At 32.1% G+C, this 27,725-nt stretch overlaps 6 protein-coding genes across 10 annotated transcripts; 3 read left to right on the top strand and 3 right to left on the bottom strand.

The window, feature by feature from the left end:
- Positions 1–1,313: 1,313 nt before the first annotated feature.
- Positions 1,314–11,251, bottom strand: Brwd3 (bromodomain and WD repeat-containing protein). Its single transcript, XM_076894959.1, has 23 exons — positions 11,143–11,251; positions 10,133–10,402; positions 9,988–10,046; positions 9,890–9,919; positions 9,622–9,681; positions 8,851–9,001; positions 8,657–8,755; positions 8,238–8,575; positions 8,008–8,162; positions 7,615–7,932; positions 7,102–7,519; positions 6,778–7,003; positions 6,363–6,687; positions 6,052–6,247; positions 5,731–5,979; positions 5,442–5,663; positions 4,968–5,346; positions 4,401–4,800; positions 3,954–4,184; positions 3,564–3,744; positions 3,331–3,487; positions 3,140–3,250; positions 1,314–2,819 (listed from the first exon to the last, which is right to left on the bottom strand). Exons 2-23 carry the CDS (start codon positions 10,173–10,175, stop codon positions 1,903–1,905), a joined length of 5,265 nt encoding a protein of 1,754 aa, XP_076751074.1. The 5' UTR covers positions 10,176–10,402; positions 11,143–11,251; the 3' UTR covers positions 1,314–1,902.
- On the top strand, positions 11,191–13,225 carry Dhdds (Dehydrodolichyl diphosphate synthase subunit). 2 transcript variants are annotated; one of them, XM_076895013.1, is made up of 7 exons: positions 11,300–11,318; positions 11,472–11,546; positions 11,791–12,006; positions 12,093–12,254; positions 12,344–12,492; positions 12,634–12,818; positions 12,886–13,225. In XM_076895013.1, the coding sequence occupies exons 3-7, from the start codon at positions 11,846–11,848 to the stop codon at positions 13,114–13,116; spliced, it is 888 nt and encodes a 295-aa protein (XP_076751128.1). In that variant the 5' UTR covers positions 11,300–11,318; positions 11,472–11,546; positions 11,791–11,845; the 3' UTR covers positions 13,117–13,225. The 2 variants fall into 2 exon arrangements, with proteins under 2 accessions (XP_076751129.1, XP_076751128.1); XM_076895014.1 differs by lacking the exon at positions 11,472–11,546 and having other exon boundaries at positions 11,191–11,318.
- A 349-nt stretch (positions 13,226–13,574) lies between these two features.
- On the bottom strand, positions 13,575–16,575 carry Hook (hook microtubule tethering protein). The gene has a single exon (XM_076894979.1). It carries the CDS (start codon positions 16,211–16,213, stop codon positions 14,102–14,104), a length of 2,112 nt encoding a protein of 703 aa, XP_076751094.1. The 5' UTR covers positions 16,214–16,575; the 3' UTR covers positions 13,575–14,101.
- Positions 16,576–16,588: 13 nt separating this feature from the next.
- On the top strand, positions 16,589–18,650 carry Snup (snurportin-1). 2 transcript variants are annotated; one of them, XM_076895012.1, is made up of 6 exons: positions 16,589–16,802; positions 16,987–17,183; positions 17,260–17,515; positions 17,588–17,776; positions 17,866–18,237; positions 18,306–18,650. In XM_076895012.1, exons 2-6 carry the CDS (start codon positions 17,014–17,016, stop codon positions 18,330–18,332), a joined length of 1,014 nt encoding a protein of 337 aa, XP_076751127.1. In that variant the 5' UTR covers positions 16,589–16,802; positions 16,987–17,013; the 3' UTR covers positions 18,333–18,650. The 2 variants fall into 2 exon arrangements, with proteins under 2 accessions (XP_076751127.1, XP_076751126.1); XM_076895011.1 differs by lacking the exon at positions 16,589–16,802 and having other exon boundaries at positions 16,958–17,183.
- A 613-nt stretch (positions 18,651–19,263) lies between these two features.
- Positions 19,264–22,979, top strand: Fcp1 (RNA polymerase II subunit A C-terminal domain phosphatase Fcp1). Of its 3 annotated transcripts, none has more exons than XM_076894887.1 (8): positions 19,264–19,438; positions 19,534–19,799; positions 19,973–20,276; positions 20,339–20,583; positions 20,665–21,421; positions 21,492–21,659; positions 21,768–22,047; positions 22,334–22,979. In XM_076894887.1, the coding sequence occupies exons 2-8, from the start codon at positions 19,573–19,575 to the stop codon at positions 22,606–22,608; spliced, it is 2,256 nt and encodes a 751-aa protein (XP_076751002.1). In that variant the 5' UTR covers positions 19,264–19,438; positions 19,534–19,572; the 3' UTR covers positions 22,609–22,979. The 3 variants fall into 3 exon arrangements, with proteins under 3 accessions (XP_076751002.1, XP_076751001.1, XP_076751000.1); XM_076894886.1 differs by having other exon boundaries at positions 19,531–19,799; XM_076894885.1 differs by having other exon boundaries at positions 19,264–19,799.
- A 92-nt stretch (positions 22,980–23,071) lies between these two features.
- On the bottom strand, positions 23,072–23,894 carry Mrps17 (mitochondrial ribosomal protein S17). The gene is made up of 4 exons (XM_076894888.1): positions 23,725–23,894; positions 23,543–23,659; positions 23,387–23,463; positions 23,072–23,297 (listed from the first exon to the last, which is right to left on the bottom strand). Exons 1-4 carry the CDS (start codon positions 23,848–23,850, stop codon positions 23,120–23,122), a joined length of 498 nt encoding a protein of 165 aa, XP_076751003.1. The 5' UTR covers positions 23,851–23,894; the 3' UTR covers positions 23,072–23,119.
- Between the last annotated feature and the right edge of the window lie 3,831 nt (positions 23,895–27,725).

Genomic DNA, 27,725 nt, shown 5'->3' with positions numbered 1-27,725 from the left:
TAATTAACTGATCAAAGTTAACGTGGCGTTAAATTAATGAATCATTCGACTTCTTGAGTCCACATGATATGACTCCTTCCTTCTCAAGGCATTATTAAAAAAATATCCGTTATACTCCTAATCGTTATTATTTATATCATTTTTATATTTAATATTCTTAAGCTAATATCACAATGGCTCGAGACAGTCAAGACTTCCAATATTTGTGCACATATTCTTGCGTTATATTAGTTTGCCGGTTTGCATAGCTGTCTTCAGAAACTTGTATTTCTATTATTTAGTAAGTGAATTAATTTGTATGCTATATAAATCTGAAAAATGTCTATTTCTATGTATGAAAAATCCCTAAAATCGCACGAGCATTGGTTCTTAATCCTCTAATGGACATACAAATTACATGTAAAAATTTATACTACTTTATACTACAAATCGTGTAAAGCACACGTTTGTTTAACTCATGTTTAAACAAAAAAGCTGCAATCGTTTTACATCGCAATTGTATTTACAAATAATATATTTTAAGTATAGTTGTAAAAAGCGAAAACAGTGCCATTATTAAATTAACTGAAAGGTAGTCAGTCCCTCTCTGATTATTCTTCCAAAAAAACAAATAAAATTCTCTATTCATGTTCTTGAAATAATTAATCGTATTCATAAAGGCACTGCCTCATTTAATACAGTTTATAAAATACGGCTAAGTACAATTTTCGTTAACTTTTCACTAACACTTTGCATAATCGATGAATATATTATTAAAAGTATTCGTGTAATAAAAAGACTAAAATTTTATGTGTATGTGCAAATCATTGGATTTGAAATCAATTTTATTTTTTATTATCGTATATGAAAAACATTGCCTTATTAGAAAAATGTACAAATATGCAAATACTAAATTCATTAAGTGTCAGTGTTATTAAAAAGGTTCTGCATACATTACAATTTCATTTGTGTGAAGTTCAAATTGAAACGTAAACACTGATACGGATCATTTTAATTAGCTACATATATGCCTTTCCCAACTCTTTCCTGACATTTGTATGAAAGTAGCTTTTCACTTGTCGAATGGCATTTCTCAAAAAAAGCAAAAGTTGAAATTGCGAAACGAAACTTCAAGTTATGTTCCCTGAACAAGATGGGTATTTTTCTTCGCGTCATTCCAGGTACAAAACATATTCTCAACAATCTAATATAAACACTATCATATGTCACCTCAGTTTTGCTGACATTATTGTATAGAAATTCAGGATTCGTAAGGAATACTCTTCTATTTGCATTTTTAAACAGTATATATATATATATATATATATGTATATATATATGTATCAATAACAGTTTGAAATATTTTGCAAAAATAATTGTATAACAATTTAGTCATTATTGCGTTCTAAATATTGGGAATGATGTGTACAGGTTGCGATTACAATAAATATTTTATACATAAATATCCAGTGTTTGGTATATATCATAAAATTTGGAGAAATGTAAAAAGTGTATCAACAAAACATAAAATTTTGTTGAATTATTACACTGTTTCCGCTTGCTACTGAAACCTGTCTTATGTAACAATTAATTAATTGTATATTTAAACATAAAAAAATAATATTATCGATGTGCTTCATAATAATGGAAGTACTTTGTAGCAGTGTTTATCATGAATTGCTATGACAATCTCAAGTGTTTATACGTACAGTCTATCAATATTCTTATCCTAAGATTTTTCAGGCAATATATCCTGGCATACACGCGTTTAGTGTAATGCTACAATATGAATACAGTCGCACGTTTCAGAATAAACATTATCAAATAACGTTTCGAATTTTTACAATTACTCTTAAACGTTTTTAAGAATCATTTGAAGGTTAATAATGTACACTTTCTTTATTACTAGCATAAAAGATGTTGTTAGGGTGAATCTAAAAGAAAAGCCCGTGCTCGTTCCGTCATCTTTCGCACGCGTCCTCTGCTGCTTATGCTAATGCGCGGTAGGTTTTCTGGTTCTGGACTTTCATCACTTTCCTCCGCGTAATATCTACGTTTTATTTTACGTCGATTTCTAACTGGAACCGTATTGCTCTCGTCACTCTCGTCATTGTAACGAGGTCGTTTTCCAGTTCTCCTCGAATTTTGTACAGTTTCCTGACTTTGTGCCTCTCTTGTTCCACGAATTCTTCTTTGAGATCTTGACGATACGAAGCCCTTATCCGATTCTTCGCTATCCGAATCTTGGTTATTAATTTCATGTTGAGATTGTTCTTCGTCGTCTTCTTGTTCTTCTTCTTCTGCCTCCTCTTCCTCGCTCTGACTTTCAATATTTTGCCTTTTACCTTTTGCCGTTCGTCTTAATCTATCCTCCTGTTCCGGCGTAGACGCTAACTTTCGCGATCTTGTTCTACTTCTATTGATAACTTCCTCTTCGCTTTCTTCGTCCGATACATCGTTCGCAGTAAATGGTTCATCGTCCTCACCGTCCGTTTTCGTATTTTCATAAAAGTTTAACTTCGACTTTGATTTTACTTGCTTATTGTTTCTGTTATTTTTCGCACGATTTTTTCGACTTTGTTTTCCACGTCCGCTGGGTGTATATACTTCGCCAGAATCACTATCAGCACTGACACTTGGTACCGCTTTTCTTGCCCGTGTCCTTCTTACAGGTACACTACCACTACTTTCACTATCTGTAGAAACTTCCGAGTCACTGGCCTCACTTTCACTTTCTTTCGGTTTTTTCGGTACCGTAGATCTAGAAATTCGAAGTTTTAGCGTAGGTCGCGTTGCAGCAGCAGATCGTTTTGCATGTCCATTTGTCATACGTGATGGTCCTGTCAATAAAACAAATGGCAAACATTAATTATATTTCTTTTATTAAATAAACATGTACTTATTTCAAAAATGATAGTATACACAGAAATAAATAAATAGTTGTTTTCTTATTTGAAAATGTAATATATGAAACGTCCATTATTTGTAGTTGAAATATCTGCATATGTAAAATGTGACAAAGTAATAATAAAAATTTCCAATGTAACTTAAAGTTGGAGATACACAAAATAAAAAAGATTAACTAATGTTAAAACAATATGCTTTTAATTATAATATGCTTTTTCTTTCTGACTGACTTAAAAATACAAATGGTGCAAACCTGGTGCAAACACGTTAGCATTCGTTTTCTCTATTTCATCTACGTCGTCATCTTCGCTATTCATATCATCATCATCATCATCAGAACAAACACGTTTCGATTTTGAAGGTCCTACATATAATTTGAATTTGTTAAAATTTGCTTCTAATTTATTATATTAAAAATTACACATTAACACGACGAAAACATACCGGTGCCATTTGTTAAACGAACTTTACCACCTCTTCTGCCTTTCCCTTTCGTATTCTTTGCATTATTATTGCGTCTCCTTGCAGATTTCCAATTTGATATAATTTTTCGCATATGCTCCTCAAACATGGCTGATAATCTTATCGTCATTGAATATATCTACAATAAAAATAGTATTATACAATTTTCTGTAATATTTTTTTGTTCCTTGTGCAGTATAATAAATATGATATACCCTTGATCGTTTATTAGTGTTATAATTCTTGCTATTCGTAAATATTAACCGCATATCTTTGGCAAATTCTAAAGGAGTTTCATAATTTCCTCCTAATAAATCCTCTTTCACTGTACGTAAATCCATTGGCGTATCTATGATCTGATGATAATCTGGATGTTCTAATCTATCAACTGGTTCTCTGTAAAACATTAAATAAGAAAATAGCATAATTCAGATGGATTTTTAGTACATCAATTAATATTAATTTATAGTCAATCGACTGAACTGCATTAAAATAACTTTCCCATAAATACAAACTGTAAATTCGAAAGATTTATAACTATGAAAACTGTGTAATGTCGGGTCATCAAAGTGATCTCCGATTGTACTAAAATTAATTTATTTTACCTGAAAGGAATGGAATCTTCACACTGCCATAATGTTTCTAATAATTGACGGCACATTATTTTCCAATCAGTCGATATTTCTTGCGAACGTAGATTTCTGCTTGAAGTTGCTTTTTGAGTACTAGTTGAAGGTTTGTCCTTTGCATCTTCTACATCAACCTCTGATTCAGAAGAATGGTATGTGTCAACTAATTGATGATAAAGAGCTGGTACATCCAATTCTGTAGTGTCTCTGCGTAATAAATTGTAAATAATCTATTTTTTAAATTTATCCGTCCACGAGATGTATTAAAAATTATTAATCAAGGGCAGTTGTAAATAACAATGCAATTGATAATGCTACGATTTATGTTTCTCACCTAACACCAAAGAAAGATTAAAAAAAAAACACCACCGGACCTTATGTATTCAAATAATATAACAAATTTACAAATAAACTAAATCTTACTTTATAATACGTAGACATAGATCGGTAACTATTCTCGCATGCTTCACTATTTGACTGTGTGACTCGTTAAATTGTTCCGCATTCGTTGCCAAGTATCTAACATCGAACTGTGCAGATGTTATTCTTCGGTAAAAATGATTCTCGAAACGAGCTTTTATAGTTGTCAGATCAATAGGATATTCCACAAAAAACGCATATGTAGGATATGCATTGAGATCAACAGGTGCCATAAATGGTTCAGCGATTGCAAGACTCATCACTTGATCTAATCCACGTATAATTCTACGACACGTTGCTTCTCTATCTCCCATTGGCCATTCCTCCTGATGAGGTTGATATAATATTGTTTGTATCTCTTCCGGAAGGACGGGAACTGCACCTCCAAGTTCTGCAGGCAGTCCTGCATAATGAATTTAAGCACATTTTATAGTGTTTACGCGATTAATAACGAACGCTTATTGCAGAATAAGGTTTTATAATACTTTTCTAAATCTCTTTGAGTAGTATCTTCAAACGATATGAACAGATTGATTGTCAAAAATTAATTGATGAAAATTTTAAACGTACTATTTTCATCAATTGGTTCGAGATCCCAAGGACTCATTCTCTCATATTCGCCATTATCCCATCTGACGCGAAAGCACATAAAAAAAGATTCTGGAAAATCCTCGTCTAAAGGTTCCATAGATTGTATTTGACCTATCCACCATCCATCATCGATCATGCAACGAAATCGATCTCCTTCAGACCAACTACGTGCTAATGCTGTGTCAAATGTTTGACGTAAAACTAAGAAGTCCAACACATCAGCCATATCGTGATACTTTATAGTGAAATTTTCTCCTGTTAATCTACCATCTTCGTCCATTAGTGCCAATTTTAAACAACATAATCGAGGTGGACGTATTTCGTATTTAATGCCTACAACTTTTACAAATTCCTGAGCCTGTGAAAGTATTATGTAGTGTTTTTTTTTTTTTTCTTAACAACCAGTATTAAAATCAAAATATTTATCAACTAATTTATAATTAAAATATTTACCCTTATATTGACTTTATTCCACGGTTCACATCGTGGGCCAAGTTCATACACTTTTTTATTTTTTACAGCGTCTAAGTAGAATTGGTGGCCTTGTCGAAAGTATACTATTTCATCGCCCATTTGTGGATAATAAGGAGCTTTCCTTGGTATTACTTCCGTCAACCATTCTGAAGGTCTAAAAACTTCTGGGATATCATCGATGCCAGTAGGAAGCGGCATGTCCTTCAAATAAAAACAATGTATTTCGAAAGTTAAAACAAAAATGCTTGTGCAAAGAACGTTTCATTACCTTCTTTTTAGGACGTATGTTCCGTTTTTTATCTGCATCACTCGGTGGTGTAAGTGATCGCTTTTTTACAGGTTTACGCTTACTTCGCTTTGGTGGTTCCAAGCTTAAACCGTGATCGGCGATCCAATCTGAATATTCAGTGCTAGAATCTGATGTTGAACTATCAGAACACAAATCTTCTTCATGAGCAGTAGAGTCATTACTATTGCTACTAGCAGAACTTGCTGTTGTTCCTACATTATCAGGATTCTAGAACCAAATGCATGATTATTAAATATCAATTACGTTTCGTTAATTTTAATGAAATCTCTGTAAAAATACCTCGAAATCCTCATCTTCTTGTTCCTCACCACGCGTAGCTCTAGTTCTATATCCATGTCTAGTTGTTCTGTTGCGTTTCCGATTGGCTATTCGATTACTTATATTACCTTCAGTATTGGCAGTATTTGATACGGGTTGTGGCCTTTTACGCATCTCCCGTTTTAAATTCTCAAGTTCCATTTCTGCTGTTGCATGCCTATAAATATTACAGCATATTTATTTTCTTATGAACTTGAATTATTCATAAACATATAAAAAGAAAAAGAGTAAAGTTAATGAACTAATTTGTAATATAATTATATGAAACGTACAAAGCTTTAACTTGTGTTTCCCTAACAGCTGGATTCATGGGTCGAGCAAGAATAGGTTTATTCCAAGGTGTAGTATTATCCCTTTGCCAATTACCACTACTTTGTCGTACACCTTCAACATCTCCAGCTCTTCTCAAACCAGATCTACTCCCGCGAGGACTAGCCATTTGACGAACTGGTTGTTCTGCTGCATTTTCTTCTCTTTCATCAGCTGCACTTTCCCCATCGATATTAATATTTTGTCTTTGTGCAAGCGCTTCGATTAATTGATCAATATTGGACCGTGGTTCCTGAGATGGAAGACCCTCTATAACTTCTTGCATTCCTATAAAATGTATATAAAATTTTAGCCTCAAAAGATGTCATATACAGATTTTACATAATACCATAAGCAGAAATGAAAAAACTTGTGTACCTCCAGCGCCTACTGCAATATTTGGTACCAATTGTTCTCCTCTACAATTTTCTCTCCCAGGTACCAATCTTTGTAGTGCTGGTGGATAAGGATTTCCGTCAACGTCAACTAAAAATGGTGGAGGCATCAAGTGAGGCGCAGTTTGCGTTTGTTCATCCAAAACATAATTATTTGCATCTCGTATTAAAGGTCTATAATCCGTATGGAAAAATAATTCTTTAGGTACCTGCATAAAAACAAAATATAGAATGAATAACATATTTACAAATATAATATGCGAGATTAAAGAGAAAACCAACAAGATACAAATATTATTAAACTTACTATTTTAAGTTTTTCAACACCTGATCCAAACCCATATAATAAAAGATGACCGTGAGAATCTGTCGCTGCCAACATTGTTCCGTCTGGAGACCATTTTGCATCAAAAACAGCACCGTTACCCTGTCCTTCAATAAAATTTTGAAAACATGCTATTGGTTCTGTATTTAAAACATCCCAAATTATAAGTTGCCCATCGTGCCCAGCACTTAATATAACACGAGGGTCTACTGGGTGGGATTCTAACACAAAGACCTCATCTTTATGTCCACGTAGTATTTTCACCAATTCACCTGATTTCGCATTCCATACTTTGAGTGAACTATCATTTACAGCTGTAATTACCCATTCATCGCTTACATCCCAACTAACCATAGTCACCTTAGCTTTTTTATTAGAATCTTCTTCGGTTTCTGATTCTCTAGAAATTACGAAAAAAAATGATATGTAGTTATTGGTATTATCTCTAAATAAACATTTGACAAGCACCTCATAGACATATAACATTTCAATTACCCAGGAAGTTTGGTAGTCATTAATAAACGTTTGTACATCCATTGTTGCTGTTCAAAATGCCAAACGTTTGCAGTACCATCTTTAGAACCAGATATAAATTTTAAACCATTATGTGCCCATTGAATACTATCAACTGTATCAGAATGTGCTTCTACTTCTAAAACTCTACATGGACCTTCATCTCCTAACATTGCATATACTCTAACATGATGATCTGCTGAGCCTGCTGCCATAAATGCTCCACCAGGACTAAATGAAGCACATATCATTTGGGCTTGACCAGGTCGCATTTTTTCATGGTATTGGATTGGTTTTGGTCTGAAAAAGAAGGAAAAAAAATTCATTTTCATAACAGATACAAAAATGGAACATTTTATTTTAAATTTAACTTACTGAAAAATTGCTCTCTCATTGCTCTTTTTTGTATGAGACCAAAAAGCAACAGATCCATCAGTACTTGTAGATACTAAATAGTATACACCATGACAAGATATGGGACAAAAATTTACAGAGGTAATCATACCAGAATGTCCAGATAAAACTGCAACCTGAAAAAATGATTAAGATTTATAAATTAACATCACATTATCATATAGAATGTTGTAGGTTACTTATCAACTTACAGGAGACATAGTTTGAAAACACCAAACTCTCAGTATTCGATCTAAACTACCGGCAGCAAGTAAAGTATTATCAAAATTTACAGCGATATCCATAATTTCAGCAGAAGCTCCTCGAAAAGTTGCTAATAATCGTCCATCAATAGAGCTCCATACTTTAACAAGTAAATCATCTGCACCTGTTATTATATATTTCCCAGTACGATCAAAAAGAACACAATATACTGCAGATAAATGTCCTAACGTGTGTCTATACAATTGCATTTTATTATAAAACTTTGTTGGTATTGCCTCTCTTCGAGTTAGAGGTCCTGAATTTTCCCGTCCCTGAAGTACATGTACTATATAACAGAGAAATAGTATGATAGTAAGAGGAACAAAAATTATTTATGAAAAGATCGAAGAACAAATAGTTAACATACCTATGTTAGGCACTGATAAACTATAAGGTGAATCCAAAAATGGTTTTCCACCTAGTCTGCCAGAATATGAAGTAATGCCATGAACTTGATGTTTGACATCTGCGTAACGGATTTGATGTATTTATAAAAAAAAAACTGAATACTTTCAATAACCAGTCAAACGTTTTCATTTTTCTAAATTAATTGTATTTTACCTTCGTGTGTACGTAACAAAGATTGTCTGCCAGCTCCCAAAAGAGATATTGCCCCTGGTACACATGGAGGTACGTCTTTTTCCAATACTGGACCAATTCTGGCACATATTTGTAATAAGTGATTTGATCCAATGTGAGAATACTTCTTTTCCTAAAATATTATAATTTATGTTTTCTCTTTGTACTTCACTGGTGTACTTTCTACTGTAAATAATGGCACGATGTGTATTTAAAAATACCAGAATATTTTTTAGTCATTGATATATTTAAAAAGGGAATGGAAATAATATCTTCAATTAAATTTTGCTATATATCTGAGATTCGTGGTAATAATTGAAATTTAAGTAATCTAAAGTAGTTCCTATTTGTAACCAATGAGAGGATAAACAAGCGAACACAACCAATCCGAAAAGGCCAGTCATCACGTATGATAGTAGCTTCTATAAATAAGGTCCGAGTATGAGATATATACATTGATCACTACGCGCAAGATGGCTGAAAGTTAATGCTTATTGGTTGAACGCAGCATGGTGGGGGAATCTTGTGCAACAGCCACATAGAACCATAGCGGAGAAGGGTTGAGGAGTGGGACAGAAAAGGGGTAGGAACCTATTAGGGGTACTTCATATATTGGCATTTGGCGATTAACATGAGACGCAACCAAAACAAAATCTATGATAACATTATCCGGAAAAATACGTTATGTTATCGTATATGATAGATTTTTATACACGAAATAAGAATTTCTCTTGAAATATTAATTTTACTTACCAACTCTTCAAATGTTTGATTATGAACATGCCCTTCCCAATCTGTCCTTTGCGGCAAAACCTATGAAAAAATAAAAAATCCTAAAAATAAGTCGATCAATTGATCGATCGTACGCGAGATAAAATTGTGCCAATTTGTCGAACATCAAGGTCGCCGACCTTGAAATTCTAATGTTTTGACAAGCAGAAACCACGTGCAAACCATGTGGAGCCGATGGGTATGTATAGTGTCACCCCGGCAAAACGTCAACTCAGACCAATCGTCTTACCTTAGCTCGCTCCAATTCACGCTTCAACACCTAAAACGTACATCTCTCGTCATGATATTATCATGGAATTTCACAGTTTTTAATTTGAGAATACTTACGTCCGCGGCTTCGCGACAAGGTCCCGCCGCTAAGAATTTGGCAATTAGGAAGTACAGCTCTGTAAGAAAGAACGCTGCTTAGGAACGAACCGCACGCCTCGCTTCGTTGCGGATGGTAAGGGCGCTTATCGCTCCCATTCTTTACCTGGTGCTATTGCAGTCTCATTCTTCGACACGCTGCCCTCCATTTCGCCTGACCAATCGTTTATTATTCACTCACAGACAAAGAGAAACATTTGCTTTTTAGGGTCATAGCGCGGCAGTAACCATTTCAGATTTCATTTTCTCTCTCGCGAGGTCTCGACCGCGAGACGCACACGCACGCTCACCTCCTCAACGGAAAGTAGTCCCCCCCTTCCCGATTGTCGACACAACGTACCGTATTATTCAGGGACGTAACTTGTGCTTAAAAACCCTGTATAATTTTATCTCGAATCATATTTATTTCCAAACCGAGACGCACAGCATATTAAGTTTTGTTACATTTCAATTCAGAATAAACTCAGACAACTAATTTTCACATTACTGTTACACATTTTAACGGCAAACTATTAAGAGTTTACATTATATACGATAAAATATATTTGTGAACGTCATCTGTACCATCTAACGCGGTTTATTTGAAATTAAAAATACAGTGATGGAAAATCGTAGTTGCAAGAAATGTGAAAGAAGTCGACAATTTAGTTTTAAACGTCGCATAAACTGAAACAGGTTATAAAATAAAGTTTGCCGTACTTGTATCTGTTATATAATGATAAATATCATTGAATTATAATTAAAGTAATTCTATTAAGGAGGCGTAAGGAATAATTACTACAAAAGTTACGTTTATGGTTACATAGGGCTATTCAAGTTGAACTATATGAGTTAAGACTTTCAAAATTGTTATTAATTAAATAATATAGTAATATCTTTATAGAATATTCTATTATAATTTGAATAATTTGCTACTTTGAAATGAAATAACAATGTAACTTTCCAATTTCTGCTATATAAAAATTTTAATAATGTTAGCATTTATTTTGTAATATGGTATAACACAAATTTTCATGCATTATGATATTAAATTCTGTTTATATATTTCATAAATAAGTACTAAAGAACTAATGATATTATTATTTTACATTATTTTATATATTTAAATATACTTACATATACTTATGAGGGGAATAAAAACATAATGAGCATTTTTCACAAAACCTAAAACTTCAAGATGGACGCTAGGTAACTCGAATAAACTCGAAATATCGATGTGTAACGATATACACATGTATGACAGCTACATACATGTAGCCGTACGTATCCCCTGTACATGTATGCGACATCACGTATGTAACCTCTCAAAAGTTTTCAGAATTCTAAAAAAATTATTAATGAAAGAATATAAATCTTATTAATATATAGTTCGAATAAATAAAGGCTGTTACGTAATAAACTGATATAATTTTTAGAGATAATAAAAATATGTTTTAAAATTTTAGTAAGGTTAAATGCCGACGTGTCGGTAGGACAATGAATTTAATAGCTTTTTTACGTAGAATATGACGTGTCTTAAGGTACTATTTTATATCGTTACTAAAGATTAATGTTAAATCATGGGAAATTTATGCTATGCCATTTTAAATTATAATATCTATACAAATTAAATAGTAATAAAAAAATTAGAGTAAATATTTCTAATTAATTTAAAATATCATATGTAAGATATATACAAAGATAATATGAAGTAGTTGGATGAAATTTATTAAAATATATAGAAATTACCTTTTAATATACATTGCATATATTTAATATTTATAGTTCCAAACAATTTAATTCGTACCGTAAAAACACGGTTTTTAATTATTTGTATATAATGTCATGGATAAGAGACAGTACTTTAAACTGGTTTCAACTTTTGGCTATAAAGATTTTAAAAACCGGTCATATTCCTAATCATGTAGCATTTATAATGGATGGTAACAGACGTTATGCAAGTAAAAATGGAATAGGAAAAATAGAAGGACATACAAAGGGGTATTGTACTAATTAAAAGTATATTACACCGCTGTTCAATTTTATGTATTTTATACACTATATACATATAAATTGTAACATTTCAGATTTGACAAATTTGCAGAAACTTTACAATGGTGTAGAGATCTTGGTATAAAAGAAGTAACATTTTATGCATTTAGCATTGAAAACTTCAAAAGAAAGGAAGAAGAAGTAAATGGACTTCTAAATCTTGCAGAGCAAAAATTTCAAAGACTATTAGGTGAAAAGTATGTTAGATCTAATTTAAAATTATGAAGTTATATAATTTATTTGATATGTATTCAAATTATATTATGTAACAAATATATTTGTGCAGAGATAAAATGCGAGAACATGGATTGTGTGTGCGTGTAATTGGTAATTGGTCATTATTACCTGAAAGTATAAAAGAATTAATGGCAGAAACTATGATTTTCACTAAAGAACATGACAAAGGGTTTCTTAATATTGCATTTGCTTACACATGTAAGTATGTTAAAAAAGACTATGAATTAAGAAATTAAGTTTTTCTTATGGCTGTAAAAATTGTATGTAATTTAAGTAAAATTGATATTTATAGTTTTTTTTATGTATAACATAATTTTGCTTATACATAATATGTTTTAGCAAGAGATGAAATTACACATGCTATTAAAGATGTAATTGAAGGTGTTCAGAGTGGTGACATTCTTTCAGAAGATATTGATGAAAATGTGATTTCTAATTGTTTGTACACTAATAATTCACCAAATCCTGATTTATTAATTCGTACTTCTGGAGAAGTTAGGTTTAGTGATTTCCTTACGTGGCAAGTAAGTTAATGAATTAATCCATTCTTTTGTCTGTTTTTTCAATACATCATTACATAACTAATTTCAGATATCAAATACGTGTATTTATTTTACGAAAGTATTATGGCCTGAATTTAATCTATGGGATTTTCTTAATGCGATATTTTATTATCAAAGGTGCTATTCTGATATGCAGAAGACAATGAAAATACAAAACATGAAATCAATAATGCAGAATAGTAGACAATCAATGTATATAGACAAATTGAATCATAAAAGACAAATTGCGCTTGAAAGAATATATGTATCAAACATTTAAATAATATGGATATGAAATGCATATACAGAATGTTAAAACCAATTACAGGTATTTAACAAACTTTGATTTTTTTGTTATACATGTCTATGTATAAATATTTTTTTTACACAAACAATATGTATATACTTTTTTACTTATTTGTTTATAATGAAAGATGTATTATATATACATGTAACATAAACATAACATATAAATTGTTGAAAAATATGAAAGAAAGATAGAAATGTTGTGCACATACATACATAAATTCAGTTTCACTTTCTTAATTTTATTCTTTCGTTTACAAAGGTATGTACGAAATATACTTATAAATATATTTAATTATATAAATAAGTATATTTCGTACATATACATATACTTATAAAATTTCTAATTAAGATATTTTCCTGAAACATCTCTTACATCAGATTTGCTGCAGTACATTAAACATAATATTTGACTTATCTTAAATAGTTTTTCACTCTTTAAATACATTATTTTCTTACATTCTATTTAATAGTCTTTTATTTTAAGAATATATCTTTATACTTTAAAATATTAAAAATCAAAATCTTCGAAAATATAAAATGTATATTTACTTTTTAAACAAACATAACATATATCACATAAATATGATCAGGCACATGAATATTATTATAATTCTTCTGAAATGGAAACATACAAAGGTACATATTATTGCATTTAGATGCTTATATACTGTGTAAGCACTCATAATTACTTTAAAAGCATGAAAATAAATAATGTATAGCATATACAATAAGTTGGATATTTATAAATACGTGATACATTTGTATTATAGAAATAGTAATTAAAAGATACTTATATTTTGAAACTTTTAAATAAATAAAGACTGATTTTAAAAGCTAACAAATAATGTAATGTTGAACTTAATACAATGTTAACTTATTTTTGTTTACATAAATATCATTTGTTTAAAATCTGATTAAAATAAGGTCATTGGACAAAAATAAAATTTTGTCAGTTGTTATTTAGAATTATAAGGTGGATGACGTCTAGCAGATGGTTGTCTTTGTCGTGCTAAAAAAGACTGTCCCTGACCTGAACTTAAAGCTGCAAGCCGTTGATCTATCGCTTCTCTATGACAATTCAAACCTAAACGATAGAATGCAGATATCATTAATTTTTCTTCCATTTCTTTAATTAATTTGGACTCCTTTAAAGACCGTTCCATGTCTTCCATAATTTTACGTTGCTCTAAAATTTGATTCCTTAAGACAGCTACTTCATTAGGAGACGAATTATTTTGTTTAGGATCTAAACTTCTTATAACATTTTTTGCTTTCTCTACATATTTTGCATAACGTTGTTCGAGTGCAGCATTTTCATATTCTCGGCGAGTTAATTTATCTTGTAGAGTAAATGCTTTTTGCTTTTGTGTTTGCAATGCATTTTCTCGTTCTTCAACTTGTAAAATCAAACGTTCTTTTTCTGCTTGTACTTTTCTTAATTCATCTTGTAATTGTGTAATTTTTTGTCCTAAATTGATATTATCAGTTTTATTGTCTCCATTCGATTGACTACCTAATGCTTCTTCCAACCTGTTTTCTAATTCAATTATTTTTTGATTAGCTTTACGATTTTTACCTCTGAGTATATTCAATCTTTCCTCTGAATCTTCCAATAATGCTTGAACTCTCGGTAATTTATCTTCATTACCCTTCTTATTGAGTTTTAACATTTTATTTTCATGTTGTAAACACAATAATTTTTCTTTAATTTCAAGAGGAATCATTTCTGTGTTTGCAACAGTACTATCAGTAGAGGGTTTTGCAATATTTTCAGCTGCTTGCAACTGTGTACATTTCAATTCCTCATTTGTTTCCTTCAAGGCATCTCTTTCTACAATTAATCTATCTCTTTCCCTTTGTAAAGTACTTACTTTTGCTTCCATTTTCTTCCCTTCAAATTCAAGTTTATCACATTTATTTGTTTGTTCATCTAATTTATGATGAGCCTCAGCAAGTTGTTGTTTGCATACTTCTAAATGATTACGCAGCATTGCAGTTCGTTTTGATTCCTCTTCATAATCTATTTTAGACTGTAGGTATTCTAAATTCTTATCTTCTAATATTTTAACTTGCCTTCTTAAGTCACTCAGGTCTTCCATTTTCTTTTTATACGACTCTATTGTCTGTTCATATTTTGTCACTTTATCAGCAGTTTCTTTTAACGCATCAATTTCATCCTTAAGATGATTAGCCTCATCCGCTGCTTTTTGTAAATCTTCTTGTCTGGATTGTAATTCTAATACTTCTTTTTCTAATAATTCTACTTTTAATCTATAATCATCCCTAGATGTTTCTACTTTAAACAATTCATCTTTCAATGCTTCCACTTGCTTTCTAAGGCCAGAATACTTTAAAATAGAACCAGTTTCTTCAGGATTCTCAAATTCATCCAATCTTTCTTGAAGCTTCTTATTTTCTGTTACCAATGCTGCTTTTTCCTCTTGTAAAAGCGAAAGTTGTTGATCAAGTTCATGACATTTCTGAGCCAGCTGTTCTTTCATGTCAACAGCTACTTGAAGTTCAGCCAATAATCTCTGCTGAGTTCCATCAGCTACATCCAAAGACTCAAAATTAAGGCTGGTGCCTAAACTTAATCTTGGTCCATGCATATTGCTCTCTAACTCCTGAATACTTTGCATAATTGCTTGTTGCACTGTTTCCTCCATTCCCATGATTCTTGTAATGTATTGCTGTTTCTGATTGCAATTAACAGCACATCCAAGGATTAACTGTAATAAACGGCGTAGTTCATGATTGTCACAGTGTTCGCCGATTCTAGTTGCATCAGGTTTAACATAGCCTGATAATTGTTGATTCAAGCATTCAATGTAATACTCCATTATAGCCTCGATTATCTTTTTAAGATTGCTAACTTTCAATCGCCAGTTAGAACTGACATCGGTTTTTATTTTTGCTCTCCAAGCAGCAGTAAACCATTCAGGAGCGATCTGAGCTAAGACATCTGCCAAAGCAACACCGTCACTTATATCCTCTACTGTCGAATGAGGAACTTGAAGATCGAATGTATCTAACCATTTAATTAAGTTATTTAATTGCTGATCATCCATTGTTATTTTTAATTAAAAACGTATCGATTCAATCCTAAAAATATCTATATACGTTCTATCACATGTAACAATACTATGAAAATAATTTTGAGGCTAGGAAAAATGTTCTACCATTTTAGCACAGTTTATTAATGTCACCTATTAATTCGTTTTCAACACTGATGTTTAAAAAATCTTATAGAAATGTTTGACATTCCTTTTGGCAGGACAAAAGTAGTACAAATACAAGGCTATACTTCGTTATAGAGTTACTTTCCCCCTTGGTTAGTTTTATTGTGAAATTACGTATACTGTAATTTAGCTTTGAGATAAAATATGTTGGTAGACATTATTCACTATGTTTATTTGAACCATTGTTACCAATCGTCCATGTTGTACCATTTAGAAGCATCAAGAATTTTTTTATTCAGTTACATTACAAAAAATAAAAACATTTAAGAGAAGTTATTAAAATGACATATGCGTGAATGAAAATCTGATTATGTGTGTAAAACTGTTTCCTATATTAGTATACATCAGTCATTATAAAAAGCGAAATGTGTGAGATCACATTTCACTGAATACAAATACTTTACATATTTGTAAAGAGGTTTGTATATCAATTTTAGAATAAACAAGATTTCTTAGTAGTATTCTTTCTCATATAATCTAACTACGGATATAAAACTTAAATATAAAAATATTATTATTTGCATCGTGTGGCATAATTTAATGAAATGATAAATATATTTGTTTTTCCTTCTATATTCTATACATTGTATCGGTATCACTAGTTCCATATAAGAACTATTAACACAACTATGACAACTGAAACGAAAGATAATCTAATATGTATACATGAAAAGAAAAATAATCCACGTGCAATATTTTATAAAAAGCCTGTTAAAAAAGACAATTACAACTTGGATGTAGATAACATTGATACTTCTCAAGAAATACGTCGTAGGCGATTGCTGCAATTTCAAAAGAAGTATGTTTGTCATGCGTACATTCATTTATTACATTTAAATAGAAATTGTTACGTTGATAATAACATATATTGACAGATGTAGAGACATAACATTTAATGTTGGGAGAGGGATATTAGAAGAAGCATTTAATTCTGAAGAAGTTGAATGTGAGGAAGAATTGGAACCAGACGAAACCAATGAGAAGAAATACTATTCATCTAAACGATGTAAACAATATGCAAATCAATTAATGATGTCTGAATGGATGCTGGAAGTACCTCAAGATCTTTTAGAAAAATGGATTATAGTTCCTTGTCCTCAAGGAAAAAGAACTTTAGTAGTTGCATGTAAAGTATGTTTAGGAAAAAATATTTTCGAATAAAGGAAAAAGTTTTTCTCATTTATCTATAATATTTTCTTGTAGGGTGCAACTCAAGCATATAACAAACGGGGAAAATGGCTTGGTAAATTCCATTCAGCATTACCCGGTGGAAATCCATCTGAATATAAAAGTAATTGTACAATTATTGATTGTTTGTGGATGAAACAACAGAAGACATACTATATTTTAGATGTAATTGCATGGTCTAATCAATCTTTGATGAACTGTGACGTAAGAATTTTTACACTGAAATGCTACATTATTATCTGTACCATATACTGGAATTTTTATTGAAAATTAAAGAAAATTATTTATTTCAGACTGAGTTTAGATTTTTCTGGTTGAAATCAAAATTGCAAGAAATTGTAGAATTACAGGAAAGGAATACATACAAAAATAGTTATCCTATGTTACCTTTACCAAATATCAGTTGTGATACTGATATAAGTTTAGCACTAGCAAATCTTACTGACTTATATCCATTAGATGGTTTACTATTTTATCATAGGAACGGACAATACACTAAAGGTCGTACACCACTTGTAACATGGTTAAAACCTTTCATGTTGCCTGAAGTACTTGGTATTTACATATCTCCGCCGCTCGATGAACAACCCGACGGATATACAGATTTTGTACATTATATACTTAATAGTAAAACTAAAAAAAGAAAGGAAAAATCAGAAAGTCAAGTAAGTTTAACAACATTTTTTAAACATGTGGTAAATAAAAACTTAAGTTTATTCATTTTTATTTATAGATGGATATTGCAGATGAGAATTCTTAAAATTTTATTTTATTTTATTTTATCCATATAAACGAACTTCTTAAGGGAGTGAATTACAACTGAGAATGAGAATCTTATTTTTTATGTTTATAACTAACATATTGAACAGGTTAATTGATAATAGTATTTGAATTTTAATAATAATAATAATAATTTATATGACCTGCGATATTAAAGAAATGGCATCAAATTAAAAAAAAATATATATATATACCTAACATAAGTACCTAACATAAAGTTAGTAAATTATTGAAAATTATCCGAATTATTTTACAAGTATTAAATTTGATGTTATATCGTGTGACATGCATAGAGGCATTTCCATTGAAATGTGTTTTATTCCAACTGTACACACATTATACAGATTATATTGCAGTTGAAGAGTAAAACATTAAAATAAAAGTAAAACTGTATTATATATATTAAGAAAATTTTATATTAAATTCTGATATTGTGATAAAAAGAATATGTAGTGTGTTGCTTACGATTTATAATAAACGTATAGCTCTGATGTCAACTATAATAGAAATTATTATACGCATAATAAATTAGACAGTTATTGTTAGTGACAGTAATTAGACATATTGTTGTCACAATTAGTAAATAGCTGTAATTGTTGTCATTGTTAGTATCATAGTTATAAAGGTTACGTAGATTATTAAACTTTGATCATATTATATCCTATCAATTCTCTCATAACAGATGCTTCCAGAAACTGTATTTCCATCTATGATACGTGATCCTTTGTCACGAACTACACGAACGTACGTGTATTATGATTTTATTTGAATCATTTGAATTTCTCTAATTTTTAATATAAAATAAAGATTTACTTTGTTTTCAATGGTATCCTATACTATTTATATTGCTAATTTTTAGTACATAACTATATCATTCCATGTGGCTTTTCTACAGTTACGCCTCTCACGGTTTTTAAGAGTATTATTAACGGGACATCACAAATAATCAAGGAACGTCGGAACATCTTTCTATTACGTAGAGATTATACGGTACTTCGTGTAGAAGTTGCCGCCACGCGATTAATTAAAGCGAAAGAAATGAAATCAAACTTTTATGCGTGTGTTGCGCGTATGTGTTTAATCACGGTGAGAAATTGAACATCAGTGTGTGTTTATGTCATCTCCCGCGCAAAAACATTGAGTTTAACAAACATTTACTATTTTATTTTGTTTAACAGTAGATAAGAATTTAACTTCTGAATGTTCGTTATTAAAAAGTTATGGGGACAATAGAAATCACATTTCCATTCGGTGGACCGGCAGGAAAAATATTAAAATGGAGAGTTCGAATGGATACGATGGTTTCAGCGGGCAGAGTGCTGTTTTTGTATCAGAATGTCTCTTCTGGAACAGAGGATGGCAAAGGCCCCGAGAAAAAATACCGGGTCACACGATTTGGTCGTGTTACAAAACTTTTAGCGAAAGAAGGAGATATTGTACAACCTGGGTATACAATCTTCTTAACCTTACATTTACATCATTCATTGAATGAACAGTATATTATATAAATAATTTTCTAGTACAAAAGTATTGATTAAGAGAACGATTGTTTTCTCCTTAAGAACATTATTTCTAGATATTTTTATTTTCAAGCTTGCATAAGTGTATGCAATGTTACAGACAAGTGATAATGACATTAGAGGGATGTAAACATCCGACAGTGATGAAAGATTTGTGCGCTGAATGCGGTGTAGATTTAAGAGTTGAGGGAATTGGGAAAGAAGATGAAAGTACAAAAGTATCACAGGCTAGCGTACCGATGGTACATAGTGTGCCAGAATTGAAAGTATGCCCAGAATTGGCTGAAAAAATTGGAAAGGAAGATGAGCAACGACTTTTAAGTGATCGCAAGTTAGCATTACTCGTGGATCTTGATCAAACAATTGTTCACACAACAAATGATAATGTTCTTCCAAATATGAAGGTACACGTATACATCTGGTATTAACCAAGACATTAATTATAAATGAAATATATGCTTTTTAGGATGTTTATCATTACCAACTTTACGGACCAAATTCTCCATGGTATCATACCCGTTTAAGGCCTAATACTAAGCACTTTCTTTTGGAAATGAGTCGTTTATATGAATTGCATATATGTACATTTGGAGCAAGAAACTACGCGCACACTGTAGCATCATTATTAGATAAAGATGGAACTCTATTTTCTCACAGAATACTTTCTAGAGATGAATGTTTCGATCCTGCATCAAAAACAGCTAACCTTAAGTATGACTACAAAAAGATTTTACTTTAAATAAATTTAATTCATATTATAAACCAGATATCTTATAAAGTTTCTTGATGTAGGGCTCTTTTTCCTTGTGGAGATGATCTGGTGTGCATTATAGATGATAGAGAGGATGTGTGGCAAGGATGTGGAAATTTGGTTCAAGTTAAACCTTATCACTTTTTTCGTCACACAGGCGATATACATGCGCCACCTGGATTAGGAAAGAATGATGTGTTAGTTTTACCTGAATTACAAAATACAAACGAGTTTTGTAGCAATGATAATCCAAATGGGTCAGACAAAAATGGTGCACCCGAATTACTAAACGAAGAAAATGAAACTAATGATAATTCTAAAAAAGAGATACAGGAAACAACTGAAAATAAAGAAAATGAATGTGACTCTACAGAAAAAAATGATCAGAACACTAAGAATGATATTACTAATAATTTTGATTTGAATCCTGATTCTAATAATGAAAACAGTGACAGTATAACATTAGAGGAAGCGAAAGAAAGTTTATCACCAACTGAATTAGTACAAGATACTAAAAGTGGAGATAAAAATGCTGATGAAAATAATGTTATAGATGAGGATGATGATGACTACTTATTATATTTAGAAGATATTCTTCGGAGAATACATGCAGAATTTTATGCTACCATAGATAAAGGATTAGAACGTAAACCATTGAGAGATATTATTCCGCGAGTACGGTCACAAGTATTAAAAGGAGTGTGCTTAACTTTTAGTGGATTAATCCCTACTCACCAAAAACTCCATCAAAGTCGAGCTTATAAAGTTGCTAGAGCATTTGGAGCAGAAGTGGCACAAGTGATATATTAGTTTTTTTTACTATGTTATTTATTTTTCAGACACTTATTTCTAAGATATTGTGTTTTAGGATTTGTCAGATAAAACTACGCATTTAGTTGCTATCAGACCTGGTACAGCTAAGGCTAATGCGGCAAAAAAGAATCCAAATATAAAAATTGTAAATCCAGACTGGCTTTGGACTTGTGCAGAGCGTTGGGAACACGTTGATGAGCGTTTGTTTCCGCTCACTGCTAAGGTATAGGTACAATATAAAAAAAATGATCTACGCTATGGACAATAATAGTGAATAATAAAATATTAATTGTAGTCATTTGTTCTGTATGAAGTAAATGTTTACTTTCAGCCGCGTGCCTCTAGAATACCACCTCCACATTGTAGTAGTCCAGAACGTATAGAAGAGCCAGAAAAAAACACAGAAGATAGTTTTGCTCATAGTATAAATCCACTAATGTCACTTACACCAGAAGAAATAGAAATTATGGATAAAGAAGTTGAGGAAGATATGGATGATCAAGAATTAGAACCACCAGTTTTTGATGTCGAGGATGTAGACGATACAGATGAATGTAATAGGAAAATTCGTCACAGAGATTCTGATTCCGATGATTCTACAAATCACGATCGTACGTATAATATATATCTTTGTTTACATCATTAACATACTAATGCAAATATATTCAGGCGATACTTAATTTAACGAAGATCAAGAAATTACTAATAAAAACGTACTGAGATCTTATAGGTAAATAAACCGATATGCATAAAATACTGTTTCTTTCCTATATTCAATTAGTGTATTTTAAATCGTAAAAAAATATGAAAAAACATCTTTTTCTAATTATTCTTTATTTGGCTTAAGTTCATTTGAAGCAGTAAATTCTGTCCGATTATTACTTGAATTTTTAATAGGGTGTAACATAAATGAACCAATAAGAAAAAAACAGAAAGTTTTTAATGGAAGTTCTGAAGATAATAGTTCATCAAGTGGAAGGGATGATACTTTGGACGATGATGATGATGATCCCGTAACACGTTTTAGAAGAGGGGAAGATTTGCCCGATGATTTAGACTTAGGTGATAATTCACAAGATTCAATTGAAGATCTTGAAATAATGGACAATGAGGATGATCGCGAATGGAATGAAATGGGAGCTGCACTTGAAAGAGAATTTCTTTCTGAATGATTTACTAAAAAATTGCATGCTGTTTTTATGAGTTAATCAAATTCTCAAATTATTTGTAAATTTCGAACTGATTAATTTTAATAATTGTTGAAAATATTTAATACAACGCGTTTGTAGAAATCTGTAATTGGAGTAGTTTAATGCAATTTTATATAAAAAGTTTAAGATAACATATAAGTTTAATGAAGAAAAATACAAATTATCGTTTTGTATTTAATTATCAAACTTAATGTAATACACGAAAAACGTACATGAGATCAAGCTCACGTTTTAAATAAATTATAATTATAGAAATAGTCATTTTATTACTTTTAAACAAGGTGCTGATTGTACATTAATACGTGTAAATATTAAATATATAAAGTGCTTCATTTATATTTAAGAATTTATTTCCTGAAAACCATGCTTTAAATTGAAACATGATGGATCATAAATTTAACAAATCATAGTATACTACTATTTCTCTAAATATAACATTATTTATTAATTTTCAAATTTTTATATTTATAAGTTATGCTGGGTCTACAGTGTATGGGTCATTAACATTTGGATCATCGTTATACCTAACATGAGTTCTTTTGCTTGTAAAATCTCGTATGTTCTCCATGCTCCCTCGCTTTGGTCTTTCATTATATCTGAATGTAGATTCTAATGTACCAAAAAGTTCTGCATCCTCTTCCAGATACTCTCTGATTGAAGATAAAGTATAAAATTGTAATATAAAACAAATTAATGAAAGGGAAAAGTCGAATATTTACAAAGCATTAAGAATATATACCTGTATTTTCCTGCAACAACTTTTTTACCAGTTATAGGGTCTGTAATATCACCCAGTGGGTAAATAACATCAACAACCTATAAATGCATAAAAGAGTAAAAACTTTAGTAAAAATATCAGCAAAATATAAACTGTATATTTTCATAGTATACATGCCTTATGAGTGATGACACGTGTTAACTTTTCTGGTAAATTTTGTATCAACACCGTATCACCTGTTTTACAACGCTTCTCCGGATCGGAGGCATAAACAAATTCAAATTTTCTGAAATACTGTAATGTGATAAATGAGTACATAACCTCAACTTAATCATGGAAAATAGATTAAATTTACGTACCATTGAAATGTATTCATCGAAATCTAATTTACGAATACGTATTCTAGCAGCATTTTGTTTAGGGGATGGTACGCATACACCTAATAAATAAGTCAGCGCCTGTTTTGTTGCAGCAGTCTTTGCCATCTTTGTTGTACGTGAGCACTTGCAGCGCTTATAACCGTCTACTGTGTTTGGTAATCTCACTAATGAAAATGATATAGTGAAGATAATTTGCGGGCAATTTAATTTGTAATAACCTTATTTAAGTATTTTTTTAATTTTCCTACCTCAGAAAGTTTACGATTATATTCATAATTTACCAAATATTTATTTTAAAATTTATACGTTAGTTTTAATTAAATTGATTTAATTGCATCGATAGACAGAAGAATCATTATATTATAACTATTTGTATCGTATAAAACATAAGGTTTATTGTAATTTATGGTATATTACATTACTTTTATTGTAATTTTGTGTATATTTTACTAGTTTTATTGTAATTTTTTGTATATTTCCGGCTTTAGAGGTAAGAGGGAGAAAGATATATATGAAAGCTATAAGAAAGAGTGAGACAGATGTTAACGACCTTACTCTGGAACCCCTATCGCCATCTCTGTGAAAAGTGCTCAAACTGGTCGCACACAATTATCGACAGCGAAGTAAACTACTGAAGAACTACTAACGCCATCTCTACGGAAAGTACTAAAACTAATTTTCGACTAGTTTCAGCGCTTCTCCGAGAGATGGAGTTAGTTTTTCAGTAGTTTACTTCGCTGTCGATAACGCTGTGCGACTAGTTTGAGCACTTTTCACAGAGATGGCGATAGGGGTTCCAGAGTAAGGTCGTTAACATCTGTCTCACTCTTTCTTATAGCTTTCATATATATCTTTCTCCCTCTTACCTCTAAAGCCGGAAATATACAAAAAATTACTATAAAACTAGGAGAATATACACAAAATTGCAATAAAACTATTGAAATATACATTCCGACAACACAACTTGGTCACAGTAAGAGCATTGTGGTATCATTTGCGTCGCGTGACATTATATATTTACTACATATTGTGTAATTTTACTGCTGTAATTTTAATATCATTTAATAATATTTAATATCATTTTACATTTTACTATATATCATTTTATGTATATATATGGCTTTCAGTAATTATAATTGTCTTACAACAGCCAATTTGTCTGTAAATACCCAATATGTTAAACATATGCTGAAATCTGACAGTTTTAATTTATGCGAGAATGCAGTTTCCCATAGTAACATCACAGTACTCTTACTGTGACAAAGTTGTGTTTTCGAAGAAGTATTTTTATATATTTTGAGTATTAAACAGATTCACTATCATTAGTTTCAGCATCCAGAGAATACTCCAGGGACCACGGAGCTTTAATAATAATTAATCTCCAACTACTAACAGCGCAACTCTGGTTTTCGATAATGGGGCACTTAATTACGAGCTTCCTTAATTAATAACATCGTATATACTGAATGCAGTCTGCAGAAAGAGTTATTAAGAACGTAAAAGCACAGCATTCCTCTTTCACTTTGTCTTATAAAATTTGATAAATGAACATGTAACAATACGTACATTTGTCTTTTGATCTGCACGTTTGCGCATGATTTTATTACTTTCGTTGCAGATCCGCTATTGTCGAGATTACGCCAAGAAAAATTATACAGAGACAGAAAAAAAGCTGGCGAGACAGGAAAAAGGAGCCGAGCCGATAGCAGACAAGCGTTCTTTGAGCAAACACTTGAAATCAGACCGTTGCTGGAGGCTGTGGACAATTGGTTAGAAAGAAATATCAACAGATATCGCGGAAGGATTCACGAGAGATGAATGAACGAAAGACAAGCATGGTGGAAAAAAGATCATGAGCGGACAGGCCTTGAATCAAAGACCTGATATTTCGAAACGTATTACTTTTATCCTTTATTCGTTCTTTCGGTTGTATGCATCACGCGAGTATGTGTAGGGTATATGCCTCTGGCATCCCTGGGTCGTGTTGTTATTGCGGCATGTAAAGGAACAGGGGAATTCACGGGTGATCGCTCCGATGTGTGAATCGACGGCGACCAAGCCGTCAGTCAACCAGGAAATTCCATTGTCGGCGAAAAAATCGAGACAACTACGGATCGGTTGTAGCTGTTGCCTCTGTTACAATGCATCTTGCTCCTGTAAGTCCACCCTTTTTCCGAGCCAACAGTTTGTAGTGTGTAAATCGATGAAAAAAGAAAAGAAACTCGAGAATTCAAAACCCTAAAAGACGATACTGGTGGTAAATATTTATAATGATATTAATAATGTCATCGGTTTACGTGTACACTTATCGACACTGTGTGTAATCACAGTGTCAGTTTTCCAGGTGTGACCTCGTCTTTCTATCAATTCCAATTTTTTTCGATGTGCACGTGTCTGCATTTACATATAAATATGATCGCCCCTCGCGATCTCATCGGTGGCAACATTGAACGGCTACATGTGCGAACAGAATGCATAAATTAAACTCGTTCAGCTATCTGCCATTGTCTGTGTAGACGGTTTGCATGAAGTGTACAGAGAAAAACGGTTGCGTTATTATTTTATTCTGAAACGTAAAAGAATTTGTTTCAACCGGGTACGTAGCAAAAATACCTGATTTGTTTTTCATAAACAGATTACACGCGAGATTAATATCCTTTTAGGTGGTGGCACCCTACGCGTTGCGCCTTTATTCGATGATTTTTCACGCGTACAGATTCGCGTGTAAACATATCGTAAGGGGCATTTTGTGGAAAGCGCAGCTGCGGCGAAGGGTGAGATGCAGTATGTTTACGCATGTAATCGTTCCTGATTTATATGTGTTGAAAAGGGAAACAGGGGTTAGGTACAGTGTCCCACTTTCAAACTCGACGAATTAATCATCGAAAATAACAATAAGCCCTCATTTTTTATTCTTCTTCCTTTTTGCATCTTCGATTTTTTTTGTCATCCACTTAACATAATACAAACTTGCGTGCGTAGTGGGAAAATTCTTGAATATCGAATATGGTGTATCCGTTTATTGGATAATCCAGCGTCAGTCAAAAGTTAACAATTTTTCTAAACACTTTTACTTTCGACGCGACTGTTGTTCTCTTCGTTCCGCATGAAATGACGTTGAACGGTTCTCTTCCGGGGAGAGCGTTAGCAGGACATAAAGAGATTTTATAGAACGCACATGATCTCCATGGAATTTAATGGTGTTGACGCACGTGAAACAAAATGTCACGGGACATTACACACTCTTCCGGTTCATCCAGCCGATAGCTTTCTTCGCGTACGAACCTTTTTCTTTTTCCGCTTCCCTCCTCTCATTTCCCTCCATCCCAGTCTGTCTTCTGAACGCGGTTACTGGCCTTTGAAATCTATTTTCATTGTATCTAATAGCTTTTGATGCCAGGGCTCAATGCGACGATGTACATCGAGTGCATCGTTCGGTTATTGCGGTGCATTGATTTCTGAAAGGCTGGCTACGTTAGTCTGTGTACAGTCTATACAGTACCGTCCGCAAAAGTCGTCATCGATGTTATCCATTTTCCAAATTGCGAGACAAAATAAAGCGACTGCGTGCCCTGTGAAACATCCGTTCCTTTCCATTTCTTTATCTGCTCAATATGCACTAATTATTTACCCTAGAAAATTCTTCATGGCCACCAATATTCCGAGATCGTACACTTGCGAGGTATCAAAAACAATTTTGATACATTTTCTTCATTCTTCAGACTTCTGTCGTACGTTTTTATATAAAAGATCTGCTCGTGGGTGTTTAAATTTGAACGAAGCTCCCGCTCGAGTGATCGATCGATGTAAACAGATGGCGCGACGAACGATGCGCGTAGTCGCAATCCATACGGTGCGCGAACTCGCAATCGATACGGTGCGGCGGCTCGCAATCGATATATCGAATGATCGTGATTCAGTACGTGGTTTCATGGCTCGAGATGGTTTGAATTATTTTCATTGTTTTCATATGAAAACGA

The sequence above is a fragment of the Xylocopa sonorina genome, chromosome 5 (genome assembly GCF_050948175.1).
Source record: "Xylocopa sonorina isolate GNS202 chromosome 5, iyXylSono1_principal, whole genome shotgun sequence".
Taxonomy (NCBI): Eukaryota; Metazoa; Arthropoda; class Insecta; order Hymenoptera; family Apidae; genus Xylocopa; species Xylocopa sonorina.
The sequence above is the reverse complement of the archived record's forward strand: the minus strand, read 5'-3'. Positions and strand labels throughout refer to the sequence as shown.